The 14,476-nt window shown below is 44.4% G+C and overlaps 2 protein-coding genes across 4 annotated transcripts in view; both read right to left on the reverse strand.

The window, feature by feature from the left end:
* The window catches only part of LOC308469613 (uncharacterized protein), a gene marked incomplete at its 3' end in the record, with an annotated part of 86,329 nt that overhangs the window by 14,964 nt on the left and 56,889 nt on the right, over window positions 1–14,476 (reverse strand). The window contains exons 1-2 of one of the 3 annotated variants that reach the window (XM_080992324.1): window positions 2,912–3,459; window positions 82–1,853 (exon numbers count right to left, since the gene is read on the reverse strand). The exons of the other annotated variants lie outside the window; for them this stretch is intronic. Of the gene's footprint in view, window positions 1–81; window positions 1,854–2,911; window positions 3,460–14,476 lie in introns of those variants that run through there. 3 annotated transcript variants of the gene reach the window in all.
* Window positions 3,801–14,476, reverse strand: part of LOC308469441 (uncharacterized protein) — a 100,972-nt gene continuing 90,296 nt past the window's right edge. Inside the window, exon 3 of the mRNA XM_080991916.1 lies at window positions 3,801–14,212. Coding sequence (XP_080848042.1) covers window positions 12,066–14,212 — 2,147 coding nt within the window. The 3' untranslated portion in view covers window positions 3,801–12,065. The remainder of the gene's footprint in view (window positions 14,213–14,476) is intronic.

Genomic DNA, 14,476 nt, shown 5'->3' on the forward strand with positions numbered 1-14,476 from the left:
TCTCCCCGTCCGGGGGCTTCTCATCCTGGACCCCCTCGCAAAGCCCCTTCCCTCCTTCCCTGCCATTGGCTTTGCACTCACCCCACATCCTGGGCAGTGGGGCGGGAATGGGAGCCCCCGCGTGGGAGGCAGGGCGTGAGGGCGCTTAATTAGGAGGCTTAATTAGGAAGAAGCCCCCTCCTCCGCACAATGCAGCCCCCCTTCCCGCCTCCTCCCCTCCCTCCTTTGCCAGCTCCAATTTTATCTCTGCTGGTGAAGCCGGAAGTGGAGGCAACTCAGAGGAGGAAGGAGAAGCTTCTCCCCACGTTCAGCCTCTTGTCTGTTATTTGATAACTGGGGGAAGGAAAACCTTGTAGCACCCAACCAATGGGAAGAGGAGGGAGGGAACGTGTGCATAGGGAATATAAGATCATACTTTGCCCCAGCTGGACTGTGCCTGCTTTGGCTCCCAGTTCCTGCAAGAATATATTGTCCTCACTAAGGGCTTGCCGATCAGAAGGTTGGCTGTTCGAATCCCCGCGAAGGGGTGAGCTCCCATTGCTCTGTCTCTGCTCCTGCCAACCTAGCAGTTCGAAATCACATCAAACTGCAAGTAGATAAATAGGTACCTGTTGTAAACAAAATCTGCCCTTATTCCCTTATGGGGGTCACAAGAGCCCTTATAGAGTCCTTTGCCGGTTCTCCATCAGTTGGAGAAAATCAAAGAAGCCAACCAGAGAATATTGAGAAGCAAAGCAGCTAGTAAGCCTGATCTTTATTGAACTGTTGCAACAGGTTGCTCCCCTCACAGGCAGGAGAAAGGAGGAGGACCCCGGACAAAGGTGTGCCTGCCATTACATAGAATTTTTAAATTCCCTGCCCTGGAGCTCAAGACCACCCCTCCATACATCATACATACATCACAGAAGGGGTGTAACCCAAGACCACCCCCCACCAACATCATACTTACACCACAGAAAAGGTGGTCTACAACAGAACTTTGAATGTTGTTGTTTTTCCTGTCTGCCAGGTTATGTGATAATGTCTTATCTGATTGCCTTTCCTGGTAGTCTGGCCATTCCTTTGAGACGGTGATTACCCAATTCCTGAGACAATGGGAAGGCCCCTCACCCCTCCCTCCTTGCAGAGAATACATTTCGTCAGTTTGGGAGTCAAAATGGTTTCAGGACAGTCTTCCCGTGCTGCTCCAGACACGTGGTCCACGTATCTATGTACGTGTTTGGTTGGTACATTTATGAACATCTATTATATATAAAAGGGACACGGGTGGCGCTGTGGGTAAAACCTCAGCGCCTAGGACTTGCCAATCGCATGGTCGGCAGTTCGAATCCCCGCGGCGGGCTGAGCTCCCGTCGTTTGGTCCCAGCTCCTGCCCACCTAGCAGTTTGAAAGCACCCTTAAGTACAAGTAGATAAATAGGTACCGCTTTCTAGTGGGAAGGTAAATGGCGTTTCCGTGTGCTGCTCTGGTGCCAGTTCGCCACAGCAGCTTCGTCACGCTGGCCATGTGACCCGGAAGTGTCTGCGGACAGCGCTGGCTCCCGGCCTCTAGAGTGAGATGAGCGCACAACCCTAGAGTCTGTCAAGACTGGCCTGTACGGGCAGGGGCACCTTTACCTTTACCTATTATATATAAAAGGCCTTAAATTTTTTTATTACATAACACTCCAGCGGGAAGGTGAACGGCGTTTCCATGCACTGCTCCGGATCGCCAGATGCGGCTTAGTCATGCTGGCCAGATGACCTGGAAACTGTAAGCCGGCTCCCTCGGCCAGTAAAGTGAGATGAGCACCGCAACCCTAGAGTTGTCTGCGACTGGACCTAATGGTCAGGGGTCCCTTTACCTTTATGATTCTTAGTACAGTGGTACCCCGCAAGACGAACGCCTCGCAAGACGGAAAACCCGCTAGACGAAAGGGTCTTCCGTTTTGGAGGCGCTTCGCAAAACGAATTTCCCTATGGGCTTGCTTCGCAAGACGACAGCCCATAGGGAAATCTCAGGGACAGCGGGGAAGCGCAGCGCGTCTTCCCCAGTCCTCGGACCTCCTCCGAAGCCTGGTGGCGGGGCGGGGACACCTCCTCCCGCCGCCGCCGGGCTTCGGAAGGCTCCTCCGAAGCCGGGCGGCGGGGTGGGAACACCTCCCGCCGCCACCCGGCTTCGGAACGGTGCTCCGAAGCCGGGCGGGGGGGAGGGGACACCTCCCGCCGCCGCCCGGCTTCGGAACGGTGCTCCGAAGCCGGGCGGGGGGGAGGGGACACCTCCCGCCGCCGCCCGGCTTCGGAACGGTGCTCCGAAGCCGGGCGGGGGGGAGGGGACACCTCCCGCCGCCGCCCGGCTTCGGAACGGTGCTCCGAAGCCGGGCGGGGGGGAGGGGACACCTTCTGAAGGCGGGCGGGGGGGCGAAAGTCTTTGCTCCCCCCTGTCTGCCTGTCCCGGAGGGCTTTTGAAGGCAGGGGGGGGAGCAAAGACTTTCGCCCCCCGCCCGCCTTCAGAAGAGGTCCAGGACCTCTTCTGAAGGCTGGCGGGGGGCAAAAGTCTTTGTCCCCCCTGCCTGCCTTCCCAGGGGCTTTTAAATCGCCCCGGACAGCGGAGAAGTCCTCCGCTGTCCCGGGGCGATTTTAAAATGCCGCCCGCCAGCATTTTAAGATCGCCCGGACAGCGGAGAAGTCCTCCGCTGTCCCGGGGTTTTTTAAAATGCTGGGGGTGGGAAGAAAAGACCTTGTCCCCCCCCCCCCAGCCTTCAGAAGAGGTCCGGGGACAGACTGTCCCCGGACCTGGTCTGAAGGCGGTTTCCCTAGGAACGCATTAATTGATTTTCAATGCATTCCTATGGGAAACCGTGCATCGCAAGACGAAAAACTCGCAAGACGAAGAGACTTGCGGAACGAATTAATTTCGTCTTGCAAGGCACCACTGTAGATACAATAAAATACCTAGAATGAGACCAGATAAAAAGGCAGCCCTGCTCTTGGTGGATGCGGAGAAAGCATTTGATGTTTCAGGGGCATTCATGCAAAAAACTTTGGAAATGACGAGTTTGGGTGAGAAAATATGTAGTGGCATAAAAGCGAGTTATAATTCCCAAAAGGTCAGACTAATTATCAATGGTGAAATATCAGAAGATTTTAATATCTCTAAGGGAACAAGACAGGTCTGCCCTCTTTCTCCTCTCCTCTTTATCACACTTCTGGAAGTATATTTTAAAGCAATAAGAGAAGACCCTAGAATACAAGGAATTAAAGTTGGACAAAGGGCCTATAAGGTCAGAGCCTAAGCAGACAATCTAATAATTACAACAGAAAACCCTCTACAGCAGCAGTTCTCAACCTGTGGGTCCCCAGATGTTGTTGGACTACAACTCCCATCATCCCTGAGCTCTGGCCTTGCTAGCTAGGGGTGATGGGAGTTGTAGTTCAGCAACATCTGGGGACCCACAGGTTGAAAAAGGCTGCTCTGGGAAACCCAGGCAGATGGGCGGGGTACAAATAATAAATTATTGTTGTTATTATTACTATTATTTATTATTATTATTATTATTATTATTATTATTATTATTATTGTAGTAATGTTGGAAAAAACAAGGCCAAGAATAAAATACAAAACTCAGACTTAAAAGAAAGGGGAGGCTTTTCCCTTCCAGATCTCAAAATTTACTATGAAGCAGCTTGTCTTACTCGGATTCGAGATTGGATTAAATTGGAGAAAGAAGAGGCAATAGAACTGGAAGGACATGACAACAGATTTGGTTGGCATGCATATTTGTGGTATGGGAAAACAAAAGTACACAAAGGACTCCACAATACAATAATAAGTTTTTAATAAAGGTATGAGGAAAATACAAAAAATTATTGGAACCCCAAACTCCATGGTGGCTATCACCCATTGAAGCACTATCACTTAACACATCAACAATGGAAGGAATACGGCCAACATACAGAGAATTACTAATAGAACAAGAAGGAAAGTTAAAATTGAAAGACTATGATGAGATATAGGAATATTTAGTGATGGTGATGAATATTTGTTGTAAGAAAGAAAATCAATAAAAATTATTATAATAAAAGGAAAGGAAAGGAAAAAGAAAGGCGTTTGGACAATTATCACGATTCAAAATTAATAAAGAAAAAACAAAACTCCTGGTAAAATAATTAGATATACAAGAAAAAGTAAAGTTAGAAATAGACTTAAAATTACAGAGCAAAGTATTTAGGAATTTGGATAACCATGAAAAACATTAATTTATAGAAAGACAATTATATTAAGGTATGGAGCAAAATTAGGAAAGACTTAGAAATCTGGAGTAAATTAAAACTCACGTTGTGGGGAAGAATTTCTACAATCAAGATGGTAGTTTTACCAAAAATGCAGTTCCTTTTTCAATCAATTCCGGTTCTTAATGGCTTAAATTGTTTTAAGGAATGGCACAGGTATTTGGCGAAATACATTTGGCAGGGCAAAAAAAAACACCAGAATTAAATTTAAACTATTAACAGTAACCAAAAACAAAGGAGGGTTTGGAATGCCAGATTTTAGGATCTACTATGAAGTTGTCTGCCTGGGGGCCACCAGGTGGCGCGTTGGAAGATGGCCGACAATAACATCTCTCTGGCCCATACGAGGTAAATAAGGGGCTGCTATGGGAAGTATGCAGTCTTCCTACCCCCCCAGGAGACGGGGGGCACTGCCTTGCCAGCGGTGTTCACAATGCACCCCCTGATCCGAGAGATGGGGCTGCCGAACACTTGGCACGAGCCCTCGGTGAAGTCAGATCTTCCTGACGCCGATTCCAATTAGCGCGTGCTGGTTAGCTTCAGCTCGGAATTATAATTGGAAACATACGATTGGAATGAAGCTGAAGCACATATATCAAGTAATGTTCGAGAGATAAGAGTGCTGATTAATGGATCTCTGTGACCAGGAGTGACAGATGGATAAGTAAATCTTCTGATGAATCACCACTAGGAGACTGTATGTTTGGAATGAAGGGGGGGGGGTGTGTGTGGAGGAAAAAACTTTTTTTTCTTTGCACGATGTGATATTAATAACCCTTCACCCCAGATAGAAATAAGATTGTTGCGTTTTTATTAATCACAAGCAGGAATTCAAGAACTGTGTGGGATGGATTATAACAGGAGAGAGGATTGGTGAACGGTGAGAAAGAGGAAAATTTTCATGACGCAGTTAAAAAATGGCGTCTCGCCAAGACAGGCTTGCCGGAGAAAGAAGGACAGGGGGAGGAGAATCAGGATTATTCAAAAGAGAAGGAATGTTGGAATGCAAACTTGACCTGACAGAGCCTCCTGACTCATTTGATTTATTTGGCAAGCCTGAGAAAAGTAAAGGACAGACCGAAGATTAATTTTTTTTATGGAAGCGCTGAACAGAGGGTGTCCCTGAGTGATATGATCTTTGGACAGTACAAAACCCACACAAAGGATGCCTGTTTTCAATCTGCTTGTGAAAATTATCAGAGATCACAAAGAAAGGAATATACGATAACAACAAGAAGAGAAAGAAAGTAATTAAAGGACTATCTGGATTGAACTGGATAGAACTGTCTAATTAAAGCAGTAATATAAGTGATGTTTGGACTCGTTCGGAGTTTTGGACTCGTGCGGAGCTTGATGTATGGGTACCCCCAACAAAATTTAAAATTTGGCTGTATAATTTGAAACTAATGTGATTTGGATAATGTGATGTGATTGGCCTGTTAATAAAAATTATTTTTTTTTTAAAAAGAGAAGTTGCCGGCCTGGTCTAGCTCAAGGAATGGATGATCTTGAAGAATACTAAATTATTGGATATTGAGGGCTGGGATAATATAGTGGGGTGGCACGGCTACCCGGGTTACAATAAAGCAAAAATCCACAAGGGATTCCTAAATCACATTATTAGGAAAGCCTTTTATGAAGTTTGGGAAAGCAACAAAAAAATATTAGAACCAAAAACCCGATGGTGGTTGTCACCAATGGAGGCAGAGGCAGTAAAAAGAAAAAATATGGATTCAAATTGGTTGATGTATAAAGATCTTTTAGAGGAAGTAAATAGTAGATTACAAATGAAAAAAATATGAAATAAGACATACAGGAAAAGGCTGGTTTCAATACCATCAATTAAATCCAATTTTTGAGGAAGACAAGAATGTAAATGGATTTGATACAAAATTATCCGAAATAGACAAAAAAATGATTATAAATGATGATAAAAATTTATCCAAAATGTATAAACTATTATTAAATTGGCACTTAAGAGACAAAGAGTTTAAAGATGTCATGGTCAAATGGGCACAAGATATCGGTCATTCAATTGATTTAGAAAAATGGGAAAACTTATAGAAAAGAAGAAGAGGAGGAGTTTGGATTTGATATCCCGCCTTTCACTCCCCTTCAGTACTCTCAAAGCGGCTAACAATCTCCTTTCCCTTCCTCCCCCACAACAAACACTCTGTGAGGTGAGTGGGGCTGAGAGACTTCAAAGAAGTGTGACTAGCCCAAGGTCACCCAGCAGCTGCATGTGGAGGAGCGGAGACGCGAACCAGGTTCCCCAGATTACGAGACTACCGCTCTTAACCACTACACCACACCACACCACACCACATAAGATTTACAGCATGTTATACAATAAAATAATTTTTTTTAAAAATGATGTACAGATGGTATCTTAAACCCTCGAAATTGGCTAAAATGTACCAAAACACCAGTGGAAAGTGTTGGAGGTGCAAACTTAAAGAAGTGAATGTCTTCCATATGTGGTGGACGTGCCCTAAAATTAAATAATTTTGAGATACCATTAATGAAGAATTAATTAAAATGTTAAGACATACTTTCTCCAAAAAACCAGAAAGGTTTTTTTGGGCCTATTAACAACAGACATCCCAAAAGAAACCAAAATAATATTTTTGTATGCAGTAACGGCGGCCAGGATAGTAATGGCTAAAAATTGGAAAAGTAACATAACACCAACAAAAGAAGAAAGAGTTCTTAAATTGTCAGGATATCTTGAATTGGCCAGACTTACAGGTTTAATAAGAAGTTATTCTAATGAGAAAATAAGGAGAGAGTGGAAAGTCTTTATAAATTATACGAAGAGAACCGATTTCCAGATTCATACTTGGCTTAGTTTAGAATAAAAATGTCACAGGTAATTAGAATAATTCTCCAAAAAATTAATCATTACAGACAACCAGTGATATGAAGAATAAAGAGCCACATGGAGTTAGTTAGAAGTCATTCCCCCCCCTTTCTTTTTCTTTTTTGGTGTTTTTCGTTCTTTTTCCTTTTTTGGAGAGAATATAATGTTTTGTATTTTTGATTGCATATTATGTTTAGATCCTTGTAATTTAGTTTTTGCATTTTCTTCTGTTTTCTATTGTTTGTTCGTTTTATTCAATGCTTGTTTGTGTGATGTAGAAGTATAAATTAAAAAAGAAAAAAAGAGGGTCACCAAATAGCATGGCCCCCCATTTCAGTTTGAGGACTATCCCTGCCTCTGGGTCTGGTGTCATTTGGATGGATACTGGAATCAGCAAGGGAGACCCACATGACCCGAAGGTGCCGCTATGGAATGCCAGGTCAATGATTCATATGACCACTGCCATCCATGACTTGATTGTGGATGGAGAACTTGACCTGGCATGTTTAACAGAGACCTGGTGGGATGAAGCAGGTGGACCTGTCCTTGCCACTGCTTGTCCATCAGGTTTCTCTTACGCACAGCAACCCAAGTCATGTGGGCAGGGGAGGGGTGTGATTTGCAGTGATTTGTAGGAAGTCATTAATTTGCACCAGGCGTCCTATTGGGAAGACCCAGTTCTCTGAGTGAATGTTCTTGAAGTTGGACAATAGGGGCAGTACAGGATTCCTTTTGGTGTACCGACCACCCCGCTGCACCAAGGATTCCCTGCCCAAGCTGCTTCAGGTCGTGGCAGATGTTCTCCTGGAGACACCTAATTTGGTTGTCCTGGGGGATTTTAACATTCACGCCGACACAACCTTACAAGGGGCCGATTGGGACTTTGTGGAAAGCATGGCCTCCATGGGCTGTCCCTAAATAAGTTTGGCCCAACTTATAGTCGCAGAAATGCCTTAGACCTGGTTTTTCTCCTCTATGGATGTTGGTGATCTGACACTAAGTAAAAGCGAAACTAAATAAGTGCCATGTTCAGATCACTTCCTGGTGCAACTGGACTTCTCCACAACCCTTCCCCTCTGCAGGGATGTGGGTTCGATTTGGATGGTCCGCCACCACCACTTAATGGATCCAAATGGTTTCCAGAGAGTGGCAGGGGATGTTTTATCCCATGTTGATGGCCTTTCAGCTGATTCCTTGGTGGCCTGTTGGAATGTGGAGTTAACCAGGGCTATTGAGTATCTGGCTCCAAAAAGCCCACTCCGATTGCATGGAGTGCAACCATCCCATGGTTTTCCAAGGATCTGAGGGCAACGAGATGGGTAGAGCGCCAGTGGCAGAAACCTCATTCTGAATCTGACCGGACACGGGTTAGAGCTCAACGTTGAGCCTACCAAATGGCGATACTGAAGGTGAAGAAAACCTTCTTCACCCCCTCTATTGCATCTGCAGAAAACAGCAGCAGGAGACTCTTTCAGGTGGTTTGCAATTTAATGGAACCATCTCTCCAATGGTGCCCGGTACAGGCCACATGATCTCCTGCAATGATTTTGCAAAGTTTTTTGCAAATAAAGTCGCTCAGATTAAGAGAGGTAGACTCCCCCGTGGGAGCAGGGCGGGGGCTGGTGAGTGCTAGAGTCCTGTCTAGTAAAGTTGCGTGGGATCAATTCCAATCTGTTATGTCCGAGGATGTGGACAGGCTGCTTAGATGAGTGAAACCAACCACCTGTCTCCTTGATCCTTGCCCATCCTGGCTCATAAAATCTAGCCGGGAAGGGCTGGGCGATGGGCTCCATGGGGTGGTGAATGCTTCTCTCTGTGAGGGAGCCTTCCCAGACACACTGAAAGAGGCAGTTACAGTGGTACCTCAGGTTAAGAACTTAATTCGTTCTGGAGATCTGTTCTTAACGTGAAACTGTTCTTAACCTGAAGCACCACTTTAGCTAATCGGGCCTCCTGCTGCCGCTGTACAATTTCTGTTCTCATCCTGAAGCAAAGTTCTTAACCCAAGGTAATATTTCTGGGTTAGCGAAGTCTGTAACCTGAAGCGTATGTAATCCGAGGCACCACTGTATTAAACTGCTTTAAAAAAAATCTTTAGACCCAGCCAATACAGCCAACTATCGCCCAGTCTCAAATCTTCCATTCTTTGGCAAGGTGCATGAGTGGGTGGTTGTTGAACAACTCCAGGGACGCCTGGAAGATGTGGACCATTTGGATCCCTTCCAGTTGGGATTCAGGCCTCATCATGGGACTGAAACTGACCTGGACACGATAATTTCCGGCGGGCTAGGGACCAAGGTGAGAGCTATTTCCTAGATCTGCTGGATCTTTCAGAGGCTTTTGACACCATTGGCCATAACATCCTTCTGGATCAACTAGAGGGGCTGGGAGCTGGAGGAACTGTTATACACTGGGGCTTGTTCAGAAAGTGGTGTTGGGGGATGAGTGTTCAGACCCCTGAGCTCTCACTTGTGGGGTGCCTCAGGGTTCCGTCCTCTCCCCATGCTTTTCAGATTTCTACATGAAGCCGCTGGGAGAGATCAGGGGGTTTGGGCTGGATGTTCATCAGTATGCGGATACCCAGCTCTACCTCTCTTTCAAATCAGAACCAGTGAAGATGATGAAGGTCCTGTGTGAGTGTCTGGAGGTGGTTGGAGGATGGATGGCAGCTAACATATTAAAGTTGAATGCTGACAAGGTAGATGTCCTTTTTGGGAGACAGGAGGCAGGCAGGTGTGGAGAACTCCCTGGTCCTGAATGGGGTAACTGTGCCCCTAAAGGACCAGGTGCACAGCCTGGCGGTCATTTTGGATTTGCAGCTGTCAATGGAAGCGCAGGTCAATTCTGTGTCCAGGGCAGCTGTTTACCAGCTCAATCTGGTACGCAGGCTAAGACCCTATCTGCCCTTAGACTGTATTGCCAGAGTAGTGTATGCTCCAGTTATCTCCTGTTTGGACTACTGCAATGCGCTCTACGTGGGGCTACCTGTGTAAGTGGTCCCGAAACTGCAACTAATCCAGAATGCGGCGGCTAGACTGGTGACAGGAGGAGAGTCTCCACCCCCATCGTTCTGCCTGGACATGGAGGTCCAGTACCAAGAGCCTTCTGGAGGTTGCCTCACTGCGAGAAGTGAAGTTACAGGGAACCATGCAGAAGGCCTTCTCGGTAGTGGTGCCCTCCCTGTGGAATACCCTCCCACCAGATGTCAAAGGAAAAAACAGCCACCAGGCTTTAAAAGACATCTGAAGGCTGCCCTGTTTAGGGAAGCTTTTAATATCTGAAGGACTATTGTATTTCAATATTTTGTTGGAAGCCACCAAGAGTGGCTCTGCCGCAGGGGAAAGCCAGCCAGATGGGTGTGGCATAAATTATTGTTATTATTGTTGCTGTTGCTATTATTATTATTGAAAACAAACACTGCCAAATTCTTTTCTGTACATCCAAAGACTTGACAGTAATCTTCACTTCCCAGGAAATCTGGTAAAACCTGAGTGGAAAACTCCATACATTTATATGGTTTCCCGCCTGTGTGAATTTTCTTATGGATAGTAAGGTCTTCACTCCCTCTGAAGCTCTTTCCACGTTTCATAAATCTGGCTTTCCCCATGTGAGTCAGCGGATGTTTCCTAAGGTTCCATATTGACTTAAGCTTCTCCACTGTGGGAGTTCGCCAATGTAATGTAAGTTTATCCTTCCTGTTGAAGCTCTTCCCACATTCAATACATTCCAATGGTTTCTCCCCTGTATGAGTTAGTTGGTGTATTCTAAGTGCTCTACTTTTGCTGCAGCTCCTTCCACATGCCATACATTAAAATGGTTTCTTCCCCATGTGTTAGTTGGTGTCTTATAAGTTGTCGATATGGACTGAAGCTCTTTCCACATTCTTTCCACATTCAGTACATTTAAATGGCTTCTCCGGTGTGAGTTCGTTGATGTTTCCTAAAGTGTCCATTTTGACTGAAGCTCCTTCCACATTCAATACATTTAAATGGTTTCTCCCCCCGTGTGAGTTTGTTGGTGTATTCTAAGTGTTCCATTTCGACTGAAGCTCTTTCCACATTCTATCCATTTAAATGGTTTCTCCCCCATGTGAGTTCGTTGGTGTCTTTTAAGGTGTCCATATCGACTGAAGCTCTTTCCACATTCAATACATTTAAATGGTTTCTCCCCAGTCTGAGTTCATTGGTGTAATCTAAGGTGTTCACTTCTACTAAAGCTATTTCCACATTCAATACATTTAAATGGTTTCTCCCCCGTGTGAGTTCGTTGATGTCTTTTAAGGTGTACATATTGACTAAAACGTTTTCCACATTCAATACATTCAAATGGTTTCTCCCCCGTGTGAGTTCGTTGGTGTATTCTAAGTGTTCCATTTTGACTGAAGCTCTTCCCCCTTTCAATACATTTAAATGGTTTCTCCCCTGTGTGAGTTCGTTGGTGTATTCTAAGTGTTCCATTTCGACTGAAGCTCTTTCCACATTCAATACATTCAAATGGTGTCTCCCCTATGTGAGTTCGTTGGTGTATTCTAAGTGTTCCATTTTGACTGAAGCTCTTCCCCCTTTCAATACATTTAAATGGTTTCTCCCCCGTGTGAGTTCGTTGATGTCTTCTAAGTTTTCCATTTTGACTGAAGCACTTTCCACATTCAATACATTTAAATGGTGTCTCCCCGTGTGAGTTTGTTGATATTGTCTAAGGTTTCCACTATCATTGAAGCTCTTTCCACATTTAATACATTTAAATGGTTTCTCCCCCGTGTGAGTTTGTTGGTGTATTCTAAGTGTTCCATTTCGACTGAAGCTCTTTCCACATTCAATACATTTAAATGGTTTCTCCCCCATGTGAGTTCGTTGGTGTCTTCTAAGGTTTCCATATCGACTGAAGCTCTTTCCACATTCAATACATTTAAATGGTTTCTCCCCAGTGTGAGTTCATTGGTGTAATCTAAGTGTTCCATTTTGACAGAAGCACTTTCCACATTCAATACATTTAAATGGTTTCTCCCCCGTGTGAGTTCGTTGGTGCAATCTAAGTGTTCCATTTTGACTGAAGCACTTTCCACATTCAATACATATAAATGGTTTCTCCCCCGTGTGAGTTCGTTGATGTTTTCTAAGGTGTACATATTGACTAAAGCGCTTTCCACATTCAATACATTCAAATGGTTTCTCCCCCGTGTGAGTTCGTTGGTGCAATCTAAGTGTTCCATTTTGACTGAAGCACTTTCCACATTCAATACATTTAAATGGTTTCTCCCCAGTGTGAGTTCGTTGATGTTTTCTAAGGTGTACATATTGACTAAAGCGCTTTCCACATTCAATACATTTAAATGGTTTCTCCCCCGTGTGAGTTCGTTGATGTTGTCTAAGGTTTCCACTATCATTGAAGCTCTTTCCACATTCAATACATTGAAATGGTTTCTCCCCCATGTGAGTTCGTTGGTGTCTTCTAAGGCTTCCATATCGACTGAAGCTCTTTCCACATTCAATACATTTAAATGGTTTCTCCCCCGTGTGAGTTCGTTGGTGCAATCTAAGTGTTCCATTTTGACTGAAGCACTTTCCACATTCAATACATTTAAATGGTTTCTCCCCCGTGTGAGTTCCTTCGTGTATTCTAAGGTGTTCATTTCTACTAAAGCTATTTCCACATTCAATACATTTAAATGGTTTCTCCCCCGTGTGAGTTCGTTGATGTCTTCTAAGGTCTCCACTTCCACTGAAGCTCTTTCCACATTCAATACATTCAAATGGTTTCTCCCCTGTGTGAGTTCGTTGGTGCAATCTAAGTGTTCCATTTTGACTGAAGCACTTTCCACATTCAATACATTTAAATGGTTTCTCCCCCGTGTGAGTTCCTTCGTGTATTCTAAGGTGTTCATTTCTACTAAAGCTATTTCCACATTCAATACATTTAAATGGTTTCTCCCCCGTGTGAGTTCGTTGATGTCTTCTAAGGTCTCCACTTCCACTGAAGCTCTTTCCACATTCAATACATTCAAATGGTTTCTCCCCCGTGTGAGTTCGTTGATGTTTTCTAAGGTCTCCACTTCCACTGAAGCTCTTTCCACATTCAATACATTTAAATGGTTTCTCCCCTGTGTGAGTTCGTTGATGTCTTCTAAGTTTTCCATTTTGACTGAAGCACTTTCCACATTCAATACATTTAAATGGTGTCTCCCCCGTGTGAGTTTGTTGATGTTGTCTAAGGTTTCTACTATCATTGAAGCTCTTTCCACATTCAATACATTCAAATGGTTTCTCCCCCATGTGAGTTCGTTGGTGTCTTCTAAGGTTTCCATATCGACTGAAGCTCTTTCCACATTCAATACATTTAAATGGTTTCTCCCCCGTGTGAGTTCGTTGGTGCAATCTAAGTGTTCCATTTTGACTGAAGCACTTTCCACATTCAATACATTTAAATGGTTTCTCCCCCGTGTGAGTTCCTTCGTGTATTCTAAGGTGTTCATTTCGACTAAAGCTATTTCCACATTCAATACATTTAAATGGTTTCTCCCCCGTGTGAGTTCGTTGATGTCTTCTAAGGTCTCCACTTCCACTGAAGCTCTTTCCACATTCAATACATTCAAATGGTTTCTCCCCCGTGTGAGTTTGTTGATGTTTTCTAAGGTCTCCACTTCCACTGAAGCTCTTTCCACATTCAATACATTTAAATGGTTTCTCCCCTGTGTGAGTTCGTTGATGTCTTCTAAGTTTTCCATTTTGACTGAAGCACTTTCCACATTCAATACATTTAAATGGTGTCTCCCCCGTGTGAGTTTGTTGATGTTGTCTAAGGTTTCTACTATCATTGAAGCTCTTTCCACATTCAATACATTCAAATGGTTTATCCCCTGTGTGAGTTCGTTGATGTTTTCTAAGTGTTCCATTGTCCCTGAAGCTCTTTCGATAGTCAGTACATTTACACGGTTTCTCCCCTGTGTGAATTCGTTGATGTGTCCTCAGTCTTCCACTGTGACTAAAGAACATCCCACATTCCATGCATTTAAACTGTTTCTTTGTTCTTCCCAATGAATTCACAGATGGCTCCATAGAATTCTGGCCATCGTCTTCCTCACCTGTTTGGGAGTGGGGGAGGGGGAAGAGAATCCTGTTAAGACTTTCAGGAAAGACAGGAAAGGAACTGAACACATTTCAATCCCAGTATGCACCTTCTCTTATTTTAACACTATCTCATTTCTCCATTGTCCTCTCTATGTTCCAAAGTTTTAGGAATGCAGTTGAGATAATTGCAAGAACAACACATGATCACTCCATTCACACTTAATAAACTGCATTATTTTATAATCGATGGTGGAATTGGCTTCTTAGACACATCTCTG

Source organism: Podarcis pityusensis (genome assembly GCF_964106645.2).
Source record: "Podarcis pityusensis genome assembly, chromosome: 2".
Lineage (NCBI taxonomy): Eukaryota > Metazoa > Chordata > Lepidosauria > Squamata > Lacertidae > Podarcis > Podarcis pityusensis.